This window comes from Corvus brachyrhynchos, unplaced genomic scaffold, assembly GCF_000691975.1.
Source record: "Corvus brachyrhynchos isolate BGI_N302 unplaced genomic scaffold, ASM69197v1 scaffold80, whole genome shotgun sequence".
In the NCBI taxonomy this organism is placed as follows: domain Eukaryota; kingdom Metazoa; phylum Chordata; class Aves; order Passeriformes; family Corvidae; genus Corvus; species Corvus brachyrhynchos.
Genome location: NW_008236769.1, coordinates 11,511,044 through 11,532,118, shown reverse-complemented (window position 1 = coordinate 11,532,118; position 21,075 = coordinate 11,511,044). Strand labels below are relative to the sequence as shown.

Genomic DNA, 21,075 nt, shown 5'->3' with positions numbered 1-21,075 from the left:
AAAATGAAGAAATACACATATCACTTGTCACTCATAATGATGAGGCATTGATGTTACAGATTTTAAAAAAGCTTTTACTGTCAGTGCAGAAATCCAGAACTTGAGGGCACGGAGTAGTTTCAGCTGTGTAATGCAAGCTGCATTTGGCATTCATATCCAGAGCATGCGACTACCAATGCCTGACTTTAAGATTACTCATGCAAACAGAGGGTATAAAATTACATACATGCTTGTAGTGAAGCCTCAAAATAAATCAAAACACACACACAAATGAAACTTTTCCCCTCCCCACCACTTATAGTGAAAATGTCAGCCACAATTAGATTTATTTTGTCATTTTAATTTTTTAATTCACAAACTTGACTTTCATTAGCAAACCAATTTTCCATCCTTCAAGTTGATTCAGAAAATTATTCTGCAAAAGGGTACTGCAAAGGTTTCACAGCATTATACTGTTAGATAAAAGAATTCAATAAAATCATAATCTTGCTTATGTAACACTGATATCTGGAAGCCTGATCACTGAAACAGGAATTGGAAGTTGGCTCTCTCCTGCCTCAAACACTGAAGTCAGTGCTCTGGTTTTGACTGGCATAAGCCTACTTTTCTTCACAGTGGCTACCATGAGGCTGTGTTTTGGATTTGTGCTGGAAGAAGTGTTGATAACCCAGGGATGTTTTGCTATTGCTGAGCAGGACTTAGACAGAGCCAAGGCCTTTTCTGCTCCTCGCCCCACCCCACCCACGAGGAGGCTGGGGGTGCACAAGGAGTTGGGAGGGGACACAGCTGGGGCAGCTGACCCCAGAAGACCCAAGGATATTCCATACCATATATATGGCACCATGCTCAGTACGTGGGGCAGGGGGAAGAAGGAGGAAGGGGGGGATGTTTGGAGTGGTGGCATTTGTCTTCCCGAGTCACGGTGACGTGGGATGGAGCCCGGCTGTCCTGGGGATGGCTGAACACCCTCCTTGGGAAGTGGTGAATTAATTCCTTGTTCTGCTTTGCTTGTGTGTGGGGCTTTTGCTTTACCCATTAAACTGCCTTTATCTCAACCCATGACTTTTCTCACTTTTACTCTTCTGCTTCTCTCCCCAAACCCACCGGAGGGGTGAGCAAGTGGCTGCATGGGGCTGAGTTGTCAGCTGGGGTTAAGCCACACCGGGTCATTAAGGAGTAAAGCTTCTGCATGATGTTAAGAACAAGGCAGATCTAGAAGCAAACACTGAGCAATTTAGTAAACTGTGTTTCCTGTACACATGCAGCATCTCCAGTGTTACCAAGTGTCCTCTGTACTGTAGTTTAGGACTATGGGCACCTGAAATAAAAGTGTTTTTAAGTGCTTGGTAACTTAAAAACAAATCCGCAAGACACAGCAGCACTTAATTTTAGGTTTGAATTTGATTTACACTGTCCTTCTCAATTAGAAGCCACATACACAAATATCCTCTGTCAAGAACTGCTGCCATCATTTTCAAAGATCAGTAAGAGTATTTTGGCATAAATGAATGGATGGGAAAAGCAAAACCTGTTCAACAGAGGTTAGGAGTCCATTATTCCTCATGTGTTTAGGAATCATTTGTTAGCAGATGACATACAGTTGGCATAATAACAACAACAACAATAATAATATGCACATAATAATAATAGTAATAATAATAATATGCACATATTAAAAGAATTCCCTTACAGGAGTAACTTTAGTGTAAAAAAGAGACCAAAAAACCAAAGAAACATTCAACTTTTTGAATCTTGATTTCCAGTCAGTGGTTTACATTCTTAACTTGTTAGCTCAAAGATCAAATATTTTCACAAGTACTAGCAGTTTTTCAAATATCTCAAAAAACACATCACTACTATCTGACTTGTTGTTGGGGTAACTTTATGATGTGTATCTCCTATCGCTTGCTTTATGCCTAGACATGAATCCTGTGCCTTTCTGTAAGGAAGGGAGGGGAGAGCCAGTGGAATTCTTTCGGCACTCTGTTCAAAAACAGAGATAAGCTCGCTGGCTTCTCCTGCCCGGCTGCTCCACTTCTGCAGCAGGGAAGAGAGTGGCATCTCCCGCTTTCTAGCTAGCTTTTTGTTCATTAGCTAAAGCAAGGAGTTTTCCTGGAACTTCGGTTTCTTCTTCTTGTCTTCCGGACTGTTCAACAACAACAAAACATCGCTGGGAGACCTTATACCTCGGCCTGGAGGGGCCCAAGCTGACCCAGCTCTGAGAAGAGAAAGCGACAGAAACGACTCTGAAATCTACCCAGGTTTTCTCCACAGCGAGAGGTTTTATTATTTAGCATTATTCTTCTCCCGTGCCTGCATGCATTGTGTTTGTTAAATAAATAACTTTTTTTTTCTTTTTTCACTTTCCTCCAAGGAAAAATTCTTTCCAAACCTGGTGGGGGAGGGGTGGTTGTAACCTCCCTTCTATCTGAGAACATTCATTTCAGACGTTTCCCTTAATTTGTCTCAAACCGGGACACTTGTGCCATCAGCTACCTGCATTTTGAAAAAGCTAACAGTTTAAATACGCATGCTTAAGTCAGAAAAAATTATGGCTATGTATATTCCACGCAATTAGCATTTTATTTCTTAAAAAATCTTGCTTATATCAGTAATGTGACCCTGAAAAAAAATTCTAAGCCTCGAGAAGTACCACCTTGTAAGAACAATTACACTACTGTATCCTCCCTTTTCACTGCTCACACTCTGTTACAGAGAAGTCAGAATTTCACAGAATCATTCCATACGCACCTTCAAATCCAAAGTTTGACTTTTTTTTCAGTCATAAATGAGTAAGAAAGGAAAATGGGCAATCTTTGTTAGACCCACCTGCCTAGTAAGCTATAAACCAGTATTGCTATTTGGCACACTAGAACATTTTAAATATCTATACACTCCTTTCTTTTGTCAACACAGGATGTAATGATACCACCTTACTATTACTCGGAGCTTGTATTTAACCAGTGTCTGTAAGAGATTAAGCACTTGAACAACACCTTAAAAACAAACAGACAGAGAATGGCTTAAGCTTTAAGGTTAACATAAATACAGTAGTATTATCATTGTTTATTTTTGAAATAACTATATCAATAGGATTAATAAAAACATAGAATAATATAATTGCTGCCATGAGGCTTTGAATTATGAATTTTCATTTTGTTAGTTTTTACAGAAATACTGATGTAGAATTTTATAAGCATAAACAAAGTAACATGAGATTTTAAAAACAGTTGGGAGTTCTCATTTTAAAAAAACATAAGAAACAAGAGTAAGCACACAAATGTAACAGTGAAGGGCTTAAGCTTGTCCCTCACATATAGTAAATAAATTGAGGAGAGTAAATAAAGCCTGATTAAAAAAATAACAATAATAATAACAAGAACAACAACCACCACCAGCGAAATCAGCAGACAGTCCTCATTGTCTTTTTAGGTGAGTCAGATCCACTCAGCCTTGGAAGAGTAACATAACCAGTTGAATTACATGTGGTAGTCTACCAGTCCTATCATTTCGGTCGTGAAATAATCCTGCTTTAAATTCAAAGGGAATATGCTCATTTTCCTAATTCAAACACTGGAAATTTTGCTATTAACAAATACAGCTTATTCTAGAAGAGGTTCAGGTAATTATCTTCATTTCTCTGGTTAAAAATTCCCTAGATTCACCAGCCATTTTTAAAGATGACAAATGTTTGGTCAACAGTTACCTTTTAGATATACTGTATATTAGATTATACAGGAGTCACTGCCAACCTGCCATGTTGTAAAATGACTATGAAGATACTGAAAATTAATGTTAACCAATATATGGACAGAAATGTGACATTTCACTACTAAAAAACTAAACATCAGGTGTCATCAGTAAATTATAAGGTTTAATTAAACTGTAGCTACTTCAGTGGTTCATTTCCTTTTTGGTGAAGAACCTTTAACTCATTGTGCTCATATGGGCAAAAAGAATTTCTTCCTCTGCTTACATTATTCAGAAGCCACAGGTAAAGTCAGTTTCTGCAATCCACCCTGACAAGCAGCAGACTGCCTTCTTCTCAGAGAGGCTTCAGAAAATACTGAATTTTAAAAAGTGCATGGTGAGGTTTCACCTGCTTTTACTCTTTTTGGCATTGTATCACAGAAAGGCAATCTAGCTTTCAAAATACAAGGAACGTTTTTCTTTCAGTGGTTACAGCTACTGGCACAAAAACAAAGCAAGTTCTTCAGATGTGCTCTGCCTGCTACAAGCAGAAGAAGAGATTTGCTCTGCCTACTGCGAAACCTGAAAACTACTGCGAAAATGAATGTATTTTACTCTACTGCCAATATCCAGGGTACAGAAATGAGTTCTTCAAAGACATGAGGCCAGATGTCAATTTAAAGACAAGTTCGGCTAAACAGAGGACGAGGCCACCTTAATCCTGCACATTCTTCAAGCCTCCTCCACTAACTTTGCTCCTATTCTGACTAGAATTTTAAACTGCCTTGTCAGAGAATAGCTTTGTTGTTATTGCCAGCCCGTGCTTCAGTTCATGCTCCAAAGGAGCAAAACCAGCTGCCTCAGTGGAGCTGCCACTGTAGGAGCCCAGAGCATGTACACACACCCTCTACACTCAGCTCTGCACACCAAAGTCCACAGATCTGTCTGACACATCCACGCTGAGAAACCAACACTGAGATATGTAACAAACAGCACTGGCACTCCATTACTGCCAGAGTTTTGAATCAGTTACAAGTTTTGAACACAGCCACCTTGGAAAACTAGCCAGTTTTTCCCCAATCACTGTGCACACTCTAAAAGAACACAAATTTCATGCTGCCCCCACCCAATTCTTTAACACACAGACAGCATGTATACTGCATTTCATTTCTAGACAATGATACAGAAAGGTTTCAGCATACTTAAAATGGTACAATCCTCTGATTCAGCACCCTGCACCACTTGAGGTGCAATTTGCTTGATTCTGCACCACCAAAAACCACAGGGACCCTGCCATCACTTGTAATGGTCCAGAAACAAGCACCAGGAAAGCAAGGAGCTCGGAAATACGGCAGAATTAAGGAGTACTGCAAAATTCCAAGTTTGCTGACTTTTGAAAATCTCTATACAGCAGCCTCAGAAACATATACAGCAGAGGTAGTATTTTATCACAAGAAGGTTCAGTGCCATAGGCACCTAAGTTACATATCTATGCATAGAGCAGATGATGTGATTTGTATACTTCCTAAGCTGACTGCAGTAGTTTGGCAGAAACAGTTCAAATGCCTTAGCTTCAAAGGCACAGAGGTAACACTACTATATAATTATGCATTTGTAGATGTATAAAGTATCAATGCTAATGTTTTACATACAAAATAAAAGTCAACACAAGCACCTGGCTTAGATATTAATTAAAACATTCAAAGCCATAATTTGCTGCTCAACCTTTCCAAAAACTAAGCAAGAACCCTTACTGCTTTTTCTCAGAGTCTCAACAATCTATTGTTTTCAAAGTTGTCAGCTACCAGGACACCAAAAATTTTCATATCTAATAGATATTTATCTTCTCTGCTAGTTCTGATTAAATTACGTGGATCAACATAATTAAATACAGTACTTATCTTTGCCTTACGGATATTTTAGGACAATACAGTTTAAAAATTAATTACCTGTAACCCTACAAAACAATCAGCTCTGTATTTGATGTTACTCCATGAGCTATAATATTTAGTTGGCTAAAAAGTTACAGAACTTTACAGAGAAATTCACTGGGATGTGATCACATTCTGCACCAAGATGTTGTTCTATATTCTTACAACAGGCACACAACTGCAATACAAAATGCAGCTCTTTCAACAGAAGACTTCTGAATCTATTTTCATGCCTTAACTACTGGTGATAGAGAGCGGAGAAAAGACTCCAGGATAAAACACTCCTCCTTCGCTGGGGAGCAGAAATACCAGGATCAAATATCTCATTCCATATTCTTCAGAGGTTTCTATGAACATTCTCACAGAGTAGGGATTGCAGCCTGATGAGTCAAAAAAACCTCTGATAAGAAAAAAAAAACCTACACAGCTTAGGTACTTTTAAAAGTAATTCAATTATCCTACATGAACAGCACACTTATTTGTATCTCATTGTTATTTTCAGTCAATGTATTTTTCATTCAAGAATATTACTAAAGGATCTTTTTGAGCTCAGTTCTTGCCAGTATTTGAGTTCAATTCAGAGACTGCCAGACATGGAATTTCATATTACTTCTTGCTTGAATTTTTGCTCTGATAGATGTTATCTCACTAAGAACGCTTTGCAAACTTTGTCTCCTAGACAACTGAAATCACATTTTTTTAATGTTCCCTTTCCTTCACAGAATAAATACAAGTCTTAAAGTATATCAGAACTTTTCCAAAACTGAATCTGGAAGTCTTTTTATTTTCTAAAGTTTGCACTGAAAACCGTAGTTATTGAGCAAACAAGCATTTCACAAATCTGTTCTCAACCCCAGAACTAAGTTCACAGTAACTGAAATGGACTGTGAAATACACTGACTTCACTGATTTTCATTTTCCACATTGTAACATATGAGGATAAAGCAGAAAATACAGATGATGAGAAGCATATTAGCTTTTAAATATCCTTTTGGCTTTAGACACCAAGTGGAATGTTGGTGAAAACATCTGCAATAGCCACATATTGGGAATAAAGTATTTTAATGTAACTTCATGCACTTTTCAAGCTTCGGTACCAATAAAGCTTTTTCCTCCCTTCTAAATTGTTTTGTTTCTCAATTCATGTTGTTGTTCTTAACCCAGTGTTTTATAAAACCATAATCACTCAAAAAACCCCAACAAACCAAACATGTTGATTTGCCAATTTTAATTCTCAGATTTCAATATGAATATCATTAATGTACGTAAAAATAAGACTTCTAGACAAAAATACTAGGAAGTCTTCAAGGGACACAAGAGGATGTGGTCTAGATATTTATAAAGGCTCACTTCAGAAATAGCTCCCCCCCAAACCACCCCTGACAGAGCTTACATTCTCCCTCAGGAGATGCCTCACCTCTAACGGATGAGAGGAGATCAATCTGGATAAACTATGTGAAAACTATTCTTACATCAAGCTGTCACCATGACATCCAGGGAAGGTGATAAACTGCTGAAAATTGGACACAGGGGAAAAAAATACCTGCCAAATTATGTCTAGAGATTTCTAGGAATAAAAGTAGCAGTTGGTATATAAATTTGAATTCCAAGAAAATAATGGGGCTTATGGATTAAGAAAATTTTTTAACACCCAGATAAAATACCTGAGGAGTGAACATAAAGATTGTTTAAAAATACAGCTTAATTTCTCCAAAGTAACAGATCACAGGTCTTCTAAAGACCTCAGCTAAGAAAAAAATATTTTAATGCTCTTTACACTTGAGCCAAAGCCCACATCTCCAATGGTAACCAAGACTGAAGCATTATGGAAAGAAGTATAAAGTGATCCATCCTGTAAAAAAATAAATTTACAATATGAAAAACTGATAGTCATTTCTATTAGGTTAAGAATTATCTGAGTATTGCATCAAAGCATAACAAGAAAATGTAATAAGCCTAGTTAAACAGAAACATTGATGCTAATCAGAAACAGAATCTCCCAAAAATAAACTCTAACTTTAGTATTTCAGGCATCATCAAACCACAAGGAAAATGTGAAATGCTGTAAAATAATAGTCAAGAAAAAGAAACTATCACAGAGATTAAAAGTTCAGAAAACTACCATGAAATGAAAAACTACATTTAGTTATTTCACGGGTGTATCAGGCTAATGAGAGGAAAATGCAGTTTATGGTTAACATAGCAAACAGAAACACTTTTCTAAGCATTTATGAGTTTTCAGGCCTCTGATTTTCACTTCAGAGGAAAAGCAGTTACACCTATCTTTTATTACTTGCCTTATTTTTCTTAGCAAAGTGTGAAAAGGTCTGAAGAGTTCAGACATATCTTCTGGTTTATGGTCCAAGTTTAATGGTCCCTCGGAGTAGACAACAAGGCCACTGTAATTCAAACACATGCATGAACACACACAGAAATGAAAACTTTATTACACAGAGCAACCACTGAATAGTCACAAAAGCAACTGTACATAAACATTAGAATGACATTTAACTACATCTCGTTATCTTATTTTTGTCTTATTCACCCACAGTTAGAATTAGATGCCATTTAAAGTAACAGGAAAAAGATTCTCTCCACTCTGTTCCCCCCTTAAGCACGGCAGAAAAAGCAATGGAAGCATAAAGGGAAGAACACACATTTATTTCATTGCTGCAGCTGACTGATTAAAAAAAAAACAAAACAAAACCACAAAGGAAACCAAAGGAAACCTATTATCAAGTCCACTGGGGAAATTCCACTGATTTGAGATACTGCAGATGTCTTTTTCTCTCCAGTCTAAATAATTTCCAGGTAAGGCAGTGGACTCCTGAGCTCCTAGTTTTCTACCTCTAGGATAAATATAACCTGGTATTGACATATAGTAAAAAAAGAAAACAGATATTCTTGATCACATAAAACACATGTTGAAGAAACCACGCTTCTAAATCAACTCAGCAGTTGTACAAATTTCCCCGGAAACAGGTAAGTTCACAATCCTGAGAGCCTCCATGTACTTCACTGTAGATATCTCAACAGCTCCTCCTGACCAAATCACCACTGCCCAAACCTGTTTGTGTGTCAGGGATTAAACAAAATTCACCTTCCTATCTGCTGTACCATACCATACTGTGTCTGAGAGTGGATTCCCACCAGGCACCACTCCTCTTAAAACTGTTTAATCCTCTGCCCACTGCAAAAACAGTGTATGTTTCCCAAAGGCAACCCATTCTCACACTTGAGATGACATCAGTTTTCTTTTTCTAAGGCCATTTTCCCCTTCCTGTCCATAGTGTCAGTGCTCTGTTACCCAAGGTATTTCAAAGGCATGTTCCTTTTCTTAAACTAAAACTACATTTTGCTTCAGAGAGCTATCCAGAATCCAAATCATCCAGAGTAACAGGGATCCTCAGCTAACTAACAAGACTATCAAAGTACTTTGGCCACCAGTTATTCCCTAGCAAGCACCATGTGACCACCAAAGCCTCTCCTGATGTCACAAGCTATATGAGTTCCTCTGAAGTATTAAAAAAAAAAAGACCAGGGGATTAGGGATTTGAGGGCAGGAGCAGGGAAGAGGAGATGAGAGAGAGAAAAAGTTGCTTCCTTTGCAAGTCACTTTTTTTTTTTTTGTGGCTTAAGACAAATTCTCTTGTTGCCAAGGATACATCATTTCATCTTTGTTTTCTGTGCTTTCCAAGCTTCAACAAGCAGGTTGCCACAAAGTGAAGCAGTTATTGCTGACTCATGTCTTATGTTCTGCATAAGCAAATGTTACTACTTTGCTCGGTGAAAGCTCAAGGCTACTCTCCTCAAACTTCTACTTGATGCCAAGTCACTGTTTCTTTGGCTTTCAGGCACAGTTTGCTTTCCATAGAATTTAATTCTCTGAAGAAATTTTTAAAAAAATGTAAGTGGGCTAGAGCACCACAGGAAAAAAAAATAAAAGGATTATGAAATGGCTTCTGTATAACATTTGAAAGAGCTCTGAAGCAAAGCCTGAATATAGCTGTAGCACTAAAAAGAGTTAAAAATTGCTAAAAAGTGTGTCTTAATATTTCCTACAAGGCTTGTGTTTCTTCCAGAAAACACCGTATCTGGATGGGGTAGTTATTCTGTGGAACTTCACATGACAGTGATTTCTTTTCATATCACTGGATAATTAGGAGCAGTCAAACTTTTTCTCTTCTTCTCTATCCTTCTTTGCAATTTGGGATAGACATGATCTATTTTCCAGAGAGCCCCTGGTTTTCCAGTTAGTCATGATGTGTTCGTTTTTGCTGTGTCTTCCAGCAGCTTCAAACTGAGTTCTCACATTCCTGTTGTCTTCCAATAATCAGATTATTACTGTTATTATTTTTAGAATGACAGTTAGAGACAATATACTATTTAACAGGAACAATAGACCACAGGGATTTCCTGAGGAGAAGTGTATTACACTCAGGATTTGAGGTTTTTTATTTCCCTCAATTATACTACTTATATTAGCTAACTTTAAAACATTCACAATGGTAAAATATTAAAAATATGCTGGCTTTACTCCAGAGAAGCTGCTGCCTTACTAAATCATGAAGACTCATTAGGAAAAATGCATCTGATTTGTTCAATAATGCAAAAACTGCATGAAGCTAAACCACTGTTGCAATTTAGTTGCCTTGAGTGGTCAATACAGGGCACAAATCTACACAAAAGCTACACATTATTAATACTTTCCTTCAAGAGAATTAAGCCTAACTCAACAGTTACAATGCAGTTTGCCATGGTAATTCCTTCTGAACTTAGAGTCATTGAGAAAAATACACGAATCTAATTGAAAATTTGTCGTTTTCAAGACTTGGATCCTTAAGTCACACTATTTTTGAGTGTCACAAAATATGTGCTTTCAAAAAATATTTCCAACAGTATGACATTGCAAAGACTGATGTTCCTAGTTTTTAAAATGTGCTGGAGGATGCCTGATCAATTGTTCCTGCCTTCTATATTTAGAGACCTACCATCTTTCTTTGTGTTGGTATTCTACATTAAACTGGTAATGATTTAGAACAAAACAATCCTCCTCTTTAATTCTTTTTAAAGAGCGTTAAAGCAAACTCGTGTGAAAGACAGTCCATCAAAATTCTAAACACAGCTTTTCAAATCTTCAATAAACCTTTAAATGAGGCAGAGTAGACAGTAGTTAAAAATTACTTACCATACAATGGCTAATCTTGGAATTGTAAACATTAAAGCTGGTTCATAGTCATCTATCATATCTTGAGTGAGGTACCCAAGCCTTAAGGCTCTAAGCAAAAGAATGAAATTATTTGGTAAGACATCAAACTCTCAAAGAACACATTTTGTTAAGGAAAAAACTGAGAAAATTGTTATAAGCCAAACCGGCAGTATTTAACTCATGCACTGTTTTCGTACCTAAACCACTGTGTATATACCTGACTGCTTAAGTCTTTGCTTTAAAGAAAAAATAGTATAATAAAAACATGAATCCAAGAAAAAATCCCTTTATACACTTAAAGCTTTTAGTCACTCAAAACCCAATTCCGTTTTATGTAATTTTCTTGATTTACTGTTTCATGTCAAGCTTCAGCTTGATACTGAAAACCACTAGTGCTGACAATTTTTCAAATAAAAGAAACATTTTTAAAGTAATAGGGAAAAGTATTTGGTTTCTTTTTCAAATACAAATTGCTCTAATTATCAAGGTCATTCTCCCCCTTAACTAACAAAAAAACCACCCAAGAACAGCCCAGTTCTACACAGTAACTCTTACTGAAGTCTAAGGATTTAATATTTGGGGGAGACTTCATTGTCCTCAAATACCTTCTCAAATGTCTTAAACCCCTTTTAAACTAAACCCCATTTTGTTTGGATTTTTTACTTGGCTGTATTTTCCAGGTTTCTTCACAATTTCCAGATTTCACCATATGTTTCAATTTCAAATTTCTTCTGACTTGTTCATATCAGTGCTTAAGATGGCACTTAAAACTGCACATTAGTCCTGCTTTTGGTCCCTAAAAGAATGAAAACAACTTTTTCTTATTCCTTGTCAGCACTTTCCAGCCATCACTGCTGGTGGTGGATGGGACACGACCACAAAGCAAGCCCTGGTTGGTGCCAATAGTGGATGGACACACTGGTGTGTGGCCCACCCTCACTCCCTGTTTCCTTCCTACAGCCCCCACAGATTACCCAATGCTACAAGTAAGAAACCATCTTTTCCCTCTTACTGGGCAAATACAGAATTACAGAATTGTCAGGGTTGGAAGGGACCTCTGGAGATCACCCAGTCCAACCCCCCTGCCAAGACAGGGTCATCCAGAGCAGGTGACACAGGAATGTGTCCAGGTGGGTTTGGAATGCCTCCAGAGAGGGAGACTCCACAACGTCAGTGGGCAACTGTTACAATACTCAAAGAAAGTAAAGAAATTCTCCCTCATGTTGATGTGAACTTCTTGTGTTGTAATTTATGCCCATTCCTCCTTGTCCTGTCCCTGGGCACCACGGAATAGAGTCTGGCACCTTCCCCTTGACACCCACCTTTGAGATATTATTGTGCATTGATCAGATCTCCTCAGTCTTATCTCATCTACGCAGGCCCAGATCCCACAGCCTCTCCTCTTAAGAGAGATGCTCCAGACCCCTCATCATCTTTGTGGCCTCTGCTGGACATGTGTATGCCATAGGTGAACACGTGTATGTGTAGTAGCTCTCTGACTGATGGCAGGTTAATTCCTCCTACTTGTGACCTTTTTTGAGTTGTAATCCTGTCTTCCAAAATGCCTGAAACACCTCTGATCCTGGTGTCATGTACAGATTGTAGCAGTGTTCTCCATGCTCCTTCATTTCTAAATGAAAGGATCAACCCCACCAGACCCAGAGTCCTACCTCACAAGCTTTCCTAAACATGACAGTAAAGCCAACAGTTATTTTAAGGGCCTTTTACAGTCAACTGGTGTCTAATAATTCTACACAGAATATGATTCACTAATTTCCTTTTAAGAACACTGCTCTGCTGCTCAGAACCCCACTTAAGCTGAGTATTTCACATGCTGTTGCCCTCTACTGCCCACCTGCAGGCTAGTTAATGTCACAAGGGGGAAGAAAAAAAAGTTGTTCAACACAGTACATTACAAATTCACACTTTTCTTTGCACCTTATCCTTCTAGAAGAACTTACGAATTGCTGAATTATTTGATTTCTTTCATCATCGCCCCTTCATAAATACAGAGCCAAGGACCAGTCCTTTGAGATTTTAAAGAGCTTTTACGAGTTCTTTATGATAATCACTGGAGGTTCACAGATGATTTGAATCATCTCCCCATGTATTCTTGCATGAAATACCATTATGATGCCTTGAACAGATTTAGCTTATTTTAATGCTTAGTCTTCATGTACACATCTGGAACCAGGCATACCAACAATACTGTTATTGTTGGATTATGAACTCTCTTGTTTTGTATTTTCTTAATGTAGAAAACAAAAAAGCACAGGCTTGTGCCTGGCAAGCGTGCTTAATACCTTTAAACTTTGTACTTGGATACTTACTAGGAAAGAAAAAATACCTGGTGTTTCATGACAATTCTTCAAGATTATAGTTAATGTACTTCTATAACAATCCACACAGAAATTAGACACAGAAATTAAGATCTAGTCCTTAACTTACCTCTCCACAGTTTCACAGAACAGTACGATCACCTCTTGCTGTACATAGTATTCTTTTGGAGACTTCACAGGTACCATGGCCGACACATAACTAGAAAAATTATAAAATAACGTACTACTGTTTCACATGCTTTAACAAGTAAGATTATAAATAAAACCAAACCTAGGGCAAATAATCTCAGAAACCTGTACCAATCTCAGATTTCCCGTACCAATTTGTATTTATTTCAACAGCACTCGCTATGAAAACTGTACTGTATAAGAATGTGTAAGAAAAGCAGCCAAATTACTTATTGCAGTGGAACTAAGGCAGTGGAACTTAGTAGTAATTTAGAAATATAATTATACACATTTAGCTATCAGAACTCTATACTGTGTGGCACAGGGCCCTAGAAGGATCTTTACTGCCCCATCTTGAAGACAGAATAGTTTGCTCTGCACTTCCTTAAAAAAAAAAAACCTCTGACTTAAACCAAACATTTTATCTATAAAGGTTTTACCTGAAATTAGATTAGTGAAAATCAGTTACCCCAATGAGACAATTTACGACAGTTAAAATTTGGCCTCATTTCTATGTGGAATTACTTGCAAATGCAGTAATTCGACAAGGTAAGAAACACCGGTAAAAGTTCAGTGCTTTTCTGTCTCTGCATCACTTAATTGGTCATTTGTAGAATACAAGTAACACAGAAAGGGAAGAAGTTGTTTGCAAAACAATGGTAAAGAAAAATGTTGTAAGTAGAGAGCTGGTATTGACAGGCCAAAAACTGCACAGACACTGCCAAGAACCAGTTACTGACTGTCATTGGTGTCTGCACTCAAACCCACACTTAAAAACATGTTTTTAGACAATGTTTTCAATTAAAGTGTTTTCAATGTAACAGAATAATGATGCTTTTTCTAATCAGAAAAAAAATGCTTACCTGAGTAAAAGAATACAAGAGAGTAACAGTATTGAGGAAGAGCAAGCAGTAATGTGAGACATGACAGTCTATAAATTATTCCCAAGAAATAATAAGAGACTAGCCAATTGTAAGAAACATGTTCTGCTAAGGGCAGCAATGACTGTATCATATTAGATCCACAGATAATCTTGCCCATTATCTTGTCTGTGGCCAGCACCACAAACATCTAACACACAGGCAGGTAGCTGGTTACACTCTGAAGCACAATGTAAGATTGGTCAATGTGACCCTGAGACAAAAAAGCATCACCCCCAAAAAGCAGTTATTTTTGCTTAAGCTATAAACCTCAAAGTCATTTTTCAATCAAATTTTCAAATCAGTGAATTCCTGTAGTTAATTATGGCTTTTGTAAAAGCACTTCCTCCATCAGAATTCAATTTGCCTTCTTAAATTCACTGCATGCATCTTGCTTGTATCACTAAGCACAAGAGAACAAAACCTCAGTCTCTAGAATATTTGTTATCACTCTTTTCTTTTTAAACATCTCATATTTGTTGCCTTTTCTCTGACAAAGAAAACATTAAGAGAAGAGATTTATGGTTTCCTTTTGTGTCTTAGAAATTCTCCCTCAAATGCCATATGCCAGTAGGCAAATGGAAGATTATAGTTTAGTTGGAGAGAGCAAATGTTGATTGCTAAAAAGCTATTTAGTTGTCGTTTCATTATTGCTACATTGGAAGGAAAAATCTAACAATACAACAAATTACTAAGAATTCAAATACCATGATAAAAAATTTACATACTTTTTCCACTCAAAGAACACAGAGCAAAAGAGCCAATTTCCAAAAACCAACAAGCTACACAACAGCTGCAGTGGCCAAGACGTTGCTCACAACACATTTACTTCAGCTCTTTTACCTTAATTCAAACTCTGCAAAAAGGACATCAAAATGCTTGAGAGAATCTTTCATTTTTTCTGTGTAGAGGTTCAAATCCCTTAAGGCCTGGTCACGAATGATATTTCTGACTTCTTCCAGGCTTCGGGTCAGATCCTTGGCCAAGGGCCTCATAGCCATACTCTCAATTTCACGATTCATAATAATTGAACCAGCAGCCAAACACTATGAAAGATATGAAGAGATAAAATATTAGCTTTTCCAAAGCAAAAATACTTTTATACTTAAAAACAAAGCACAAGATTTGCTATTTAACAATATGTGCTTTTGAACAAGGGCAGTACATTAGCCCCAGATGGCTGCAAATTATTAAACAAGTGAAAGATTTAACACTGGTATGTCACAAGTCAAAAGCTTTCACAGAAAAGGTTAGGGAGCAGCTCAGTGAGGGAGACATGAGAACAAGGGAAGGTTGAAGTACAAGAACCACAGGGCTGACAGAAGAACTAAAGCTATTCTCCCACCAGTTAGGCAATAAGCATTAGTAGGATAGATCCTCTATGCACACATGGATTGCTTGCATAAGAGAGATGGGAATCTAGCAAAACTACAGTCCATAGACTGTTTTGATTTGGGCTAGACTGCTTGATTTTGTAAAAATAAATCCATTCCTTATAAAACAAACAGAAAATCTGCAACTGTGATATCCTTTACAGTGAGACTGTTCTTTTACAGTGAAACTGCACACTGGCTATCACACAGAGATCCAGTAAGGCCAGTATCCTGCTTCCCACAGAAACCATGATTATATATAAAAATCAGGTCACCAAGTGATTCTTCCCTTTCAATGTCTGGAAAGCAGCTATTTAAGAGACTCTTTGCCCCAGGCAGTACACATGGACTCTCTCTGACCAGCTGACAAAGACATGAACGGTAGATTTTTACTGTAACACATCATTAAAACTTTTTATAAATCTTGCTATTAAAAACAACTGCTGGCTTTATTCTTTACAATGAGCACTGATAGAAATCATTACCTGTTGCATTAATGGAAATACTTCTATTAACTGAAAATATACAAGGTTGTTCTCAAAGATCAGGGGCTTCTGTCCATTTTTAAATCTCCATTTGCAGCTGTGTCACTCCCCTCACCCTGGCATCCTGTGGATGGGAGCCACATCTGCAACTCAGTATGAGGAACCTGCAATCCCAGGAAGGATCCTTTCTCAACAGCCTGATGCATTAATTTGTGTTTTGAGGACACTTGGAGAAGATCATGTCCTTACTTCTTATCAGCAAAAGCAGTATTTGTGGGAAAGTATGGATAAAGTAAGTGTTTCCTGCTGGTAGGTACTTCTCAGTCTGATAACTCAGTGATTGTACTGACAAGGACACAAGTGTGTACTCATAAAGCTCATACAACCTTCCTGCTACATGAATTTCCAGGAAGACAGTGTCTACAGCAGTAGGAGTTTGCATTACATCATCACTGCATATGTTACTTTCTCTGAAACCAACAGGTCTCTCCAGCCTGATGGTTACACAGTAGAAGTTTGATTTGGAAACAGGTTTAGCTTATATAACCCAGCAGTGAATAAAACAAGACTGAGGACAGGATTACAAAGCACTGACATACCAAATTAATTTTGTAAATTCTATCTGAGACTTCTCTGACTAAGAGGAGCCTACAATTAACAACTGTCAAAGCAAGTTTCAGAAATGGAACATATGGAGGCATATTGACTGAACATGATGGGAACTCTTCATGGAGAACATGCACCCGAAAAGGAAAGGAAAAGCTGGTAGAGGAAAAAAAAAAGTATATTAACAGGAGCCCAAGGATTGCTTCAAATACAGGAGAGACAACGCTGCAAACAAGACCACAATGTGCTGTTGTGTGGTGGGATGTCAGACTAATCCCCCCTCAAGTCTCAACAAATTCACGGTGCCTTAAGTCACCTTCAGGCCAGTAAACTGAAGAGTTTATCATTAAAGATACCACAGTGATTTATCTTTTTTTAGCCAAAGACATCAGTACTAATAAATATCTTGCATATCACATCCTATTTTTCTGACACTTCAAGCTTCTTTTGGTTAAAATACTGAAAGCTTATTCACTACAAAAATTCCTTATTCCTACAGGTTGCTCTAGAAGCAAGTCTTTGAGAGAAACCAGATAAGAGAAGAAAAGTGGACTTCAGTGTTCTGCACAGGAATTATTATATTTTTAGCATAGAAACGAAACAAGCAAGTTATGTGCAACAAATGACAGCTCCAAGTTATATATTTAGGAGGACTTATAGCATAACAGTCATTAAAATAAAGTGACAGCATGCACTTCTATTTGTTGGAGATGAACTTTTGTCCTGATAAAACTCCCTAATACACTTCTATTTGTTTCTAAGATCTTCAAAACACAAGATGGCCAATCAGCATAAAAAACAATAATATCACTCAGATCCTAACCCACAAAACAATAGTTTTTTCACTATGGAATACTGACAGCACACAATTATGAAAATACCAGTGTATGCTGTTAGCCCAATGAAAACCACAGTTAAAGAACCCCATTTCTCTGAGCACCCAGTGCAAGCTCTTGCAGATGTTTGCTATGCTCTCTAATTTTTTGTACCACTTCCAGAAAAGTCTGAAAATGTACTTGGGGCTTTATACAGCAAAAAAAGTGTCTATTAAGCCCAAACAACAGAAGTATGACAGACCTACCTCTGCTCCAAACCAAAGCTGTCCTGCAAGGTTGTCATGGCGTATTTCCTCTGGAAACTTAACACAAAAGTCTCGGTTGGCCCGTTCATGTGGAATGCATTCATCCATGATCTGATTTATGATGTTCAAAACATTATCCTGAAGCAAAACACAGGATAGCATATATATTGTTTGCACAGAAAATATTTTTCTAGATTTTTATTAGAGTTTATTAGTGAGGCACCAACCAATTAAGATAGAAAATGCAGTGTTTAACCCTCAATCTTTATACACACAGAGAAAACAGAGGAGAATACTGCACAGAAACAAGAGCAGCAAACTTCACTCTCTCTAGTTCTCCCAGCAACCATTTCTCAGATTAATTGCACTTAATTTTGACTACTTCAATGGAGCTTCTGATGAGGAGGCATGATATAAAGAGCTCGTTACCTTCAGCTATCTGTATGTATTAGTAAATAAACTAGAAGTACATGTGAACTATACTTCTTCCATTTCCTCTCACCAGCCCCAACAATATGCACTCCATTATTCCCAAAAAGAGCACCTGACAGGGCACCTTGATGCTGTTAGAAATTGAGTTATATTGGGACCATTGTGGTTGAATAGATTTAAATTCATCCTGGGAATCTAAAGCATGTAGCTTACACACCTGAATCCCAAGTGGGCAAGGGCTGGCATACTCACCTACCACCTCATCCCCCAGACACCCAGGAGGATAAGGGGACACCACACAAGTTAGAGCCTTAATAACTGCTCTGATCTACATCTGCACCAGGACAATGATCAAAGACCTATAACCAGTTTCTTGAAATGCAGTAAATAATCTGTATTCATTTATTTGAAAAGATAATTTTCACGTACGCCTGCTGGAAACTGCATGGAATTTGATTAACATAATAAAGGTAGATTGAGAGCATGAAAAAAGCTGAGTGCTTTCATTAAAGATGTTTTGCCTGTCTCATGCTTCTTCAAGTATTCACAGAATTCACATTCTATTTAATATATTTCTCAAACAAATACAAACAAATCTGTCTGTACAAAATTCTTTAACAGACAGAATTGCTTTAAATCTACACTTTACTGTTTTATTTTCACCTGCATTGAAAAAACAATAGAAGACAAGAAGACAGGAATTTTGAAGAACCCTGCCCCTTTAATATGTTCCCCATCAGAGAAGACAAAACCTACTTTAGCTACAAAGAATGATCCACATTTTCTGCAATTTCTGCACAGACTGCTGCACCTGCTGTTGCCACAAAATAGTCTTAACATTAATGCTGTAATTACAGTTGTCTTCATCCATACTAAATGAATAAATTAACCATCAGCAATATTTATTACACACTGGTATAAGGTACTTGATGTGTTAACAATTAAAACACTTTAACAATAAAGTATTTTTTGCAAGGCTGTCATGAGATAATATGTTTCATTTCAATAAAGCTGTTGAAAACAAACAAACAAAACCACCTCATACAGTTAAAACACACGAGTAAGTGTAACATTCAACCACCTTCTCTGGAAATAAGTCTGAAAATCAAATGCCCTGTAGTCCCTCCAGGGCATCACAACACAGACCATGGCCAGCAGGTATGAGAAGAGACAAGAAAAGAAAACTAGAATCACTGACACATAAAATACCTTCTTTTAGAGATGCACCCCTCACTCTGCTGGGCCTATTGTTCTGCCAGGATCAACGTGGCACTAGGATCCCTCAGAATCAAAAGAGATGCTCACTGGAGAAACTGAGGGAAAAACCAAGCTTAAATATTCCCTAGTGTAATTGCAAGGAGAACTGAAGTTCAAATCCTGGAAGAAGAGAGAACAGAGCAAAGATGCCCACACCCTGCTTCAGCACCATCCTGAACCACTGGCTGAAGAACACTTTCACCACCTCCTCTCTCCACAACAGCATGGAGTTAGCTAAGCAAATCCAAATTAGAAAGACAGCTCAGGATCAGAAAAAACAGACTAATAGCAAGTTTCCTATTCTCCTTCCATTTCTTAATTCGTGGTATTGAGTATACTTCTCTCACCATTATTTAGCTAAATCTAGCTGGGGAACCAAAGTATTTTGAAAGTAGGTCTCATAAGAAAAACAACTCCTAAACTACCTAGCTTCTACCCAGAGTTACAGAGCAAAGACTGAAACTGAGGATAAAAACATTTAAATAGCAGAAGGGCATGAGTCACTCATGAGGTATTTCAAATCTGTTATTACTAATCTATTTTGAGACCAGGTGCTTTGCCAGTAGCTCTCGCTTTATCACCAGAGCAATACAGGTTGGTCTTTATCATTAGGATGAAAAAGCCAGATTCCTGTTTTCAGAGAATTAATCAAAGTTTGCAAAGGCCTTTTTGCATTGGAGAGATACAGTGATAAAAAGCAATCTTACCAGTTAAAATTTTACAAAAGTTTCAGGAAATACAAAGAAATATTAAGGCAGGGAACTCTGAGAGGAACACTATTCAAATCTGGTTATATCAGACTTTAAGTAATCCAATTACATTATATTTCAGGACATGATGTTCCAATTTATTTTACTTGCCACCAAACTTTAATATGGGGAAATGCAATTTTTCCCCTGCTTTTTCTTCCTAAAAAGCTACACAGAATAAGACGAAAAGCCATATCAAAACCCTTTCCTCCCTAAATTTTATTTTATTTTAATGGATTATTTTTTAAATGCAATCTTATTTGACAGCAGCAACAAGACAGATTGAATTCCCCTTACAAAATCACCTATATACATACTCTGAATTCCTGATGTATCAAAGAACATTTTAAGCAAATTGAGTAAAGCAAGAGAACTCATAGCTGGTAAGCAAGTGTTCAATGGTTTTGTTCTGTTTTTCTATTCATTATACCTGTTAAAAAGCACTAAGATCCTGTCTAAATCATCTCAGGAGATAATTATTACAAGCATCATGAAATTTTATACCTTAATGCACTTAAATACTGCAACTAAAGGCAAGTTGATGCAATGAAGATAATTCAACTTTTTACCATATACTAATTTTTAAGCATATAATTTATTTGTTTACCACCTAAATGATGTTTAATTCTTCCTCATTTCTTCAACATTCCTATAATCTCTAGATGCTTCTGATCCAGAGCACCCAAGATCTACCAACACACTTCCATGTATGCCAAACTTTGAGTCAGATTTCTTTTTTTAATATGTGCAGTACTACTGAGTTAAACCACAGGTCATTAAGATTTTAATATACACTTTCCAGTGGAGATAAATCACAATAGCTCCATCTCCAGTA

General features: G+C 37.3%; 1 protein-coding gene across 4 annotated transcripts in view; it reads right to left on the bottom strand.

Moving 5' to 3' along the window:
* ZFYVE28 (zinc finger FYVE-type containing 28) overlaps positions 1 to 21,075 on the bottom strand; it is an 83,923-nt gene that overhangs the window by 45,834 nt on the left and 17,014 nt on the right. For all 4 annotated transcript variants that reach the window (XM_017727736.1, XM_017727737.1, XM_008645088.2 and 1 more), the window contains exons 2-6: positions 17,803 to 17,940; positions 15,101 to 15,303; positions 13,279 to 13,368; positions 10,810 to 10,899; positions 7,919 to 8,020 (exon numbers count right to left, since the gene is read on the bottom strand). In XM_017727736.1, the coding sequence (XP_017583225.1) occupies positions 7,919 to 8,020; positions 10,810 to 10,899; positions 13,279 to 13,368; positions 15,101 to 15,303; positions 17,803 to 17,940 (623 nt within the window). The remainder of the gene's footprint in view (positions 1 to 7,918; positions 8,021 to 10,809; positions 10,900 to 13,278; positions 13,369 to 15,100; positions 15,304 to 17,802; positions 17,941 to 21,075) is intronic.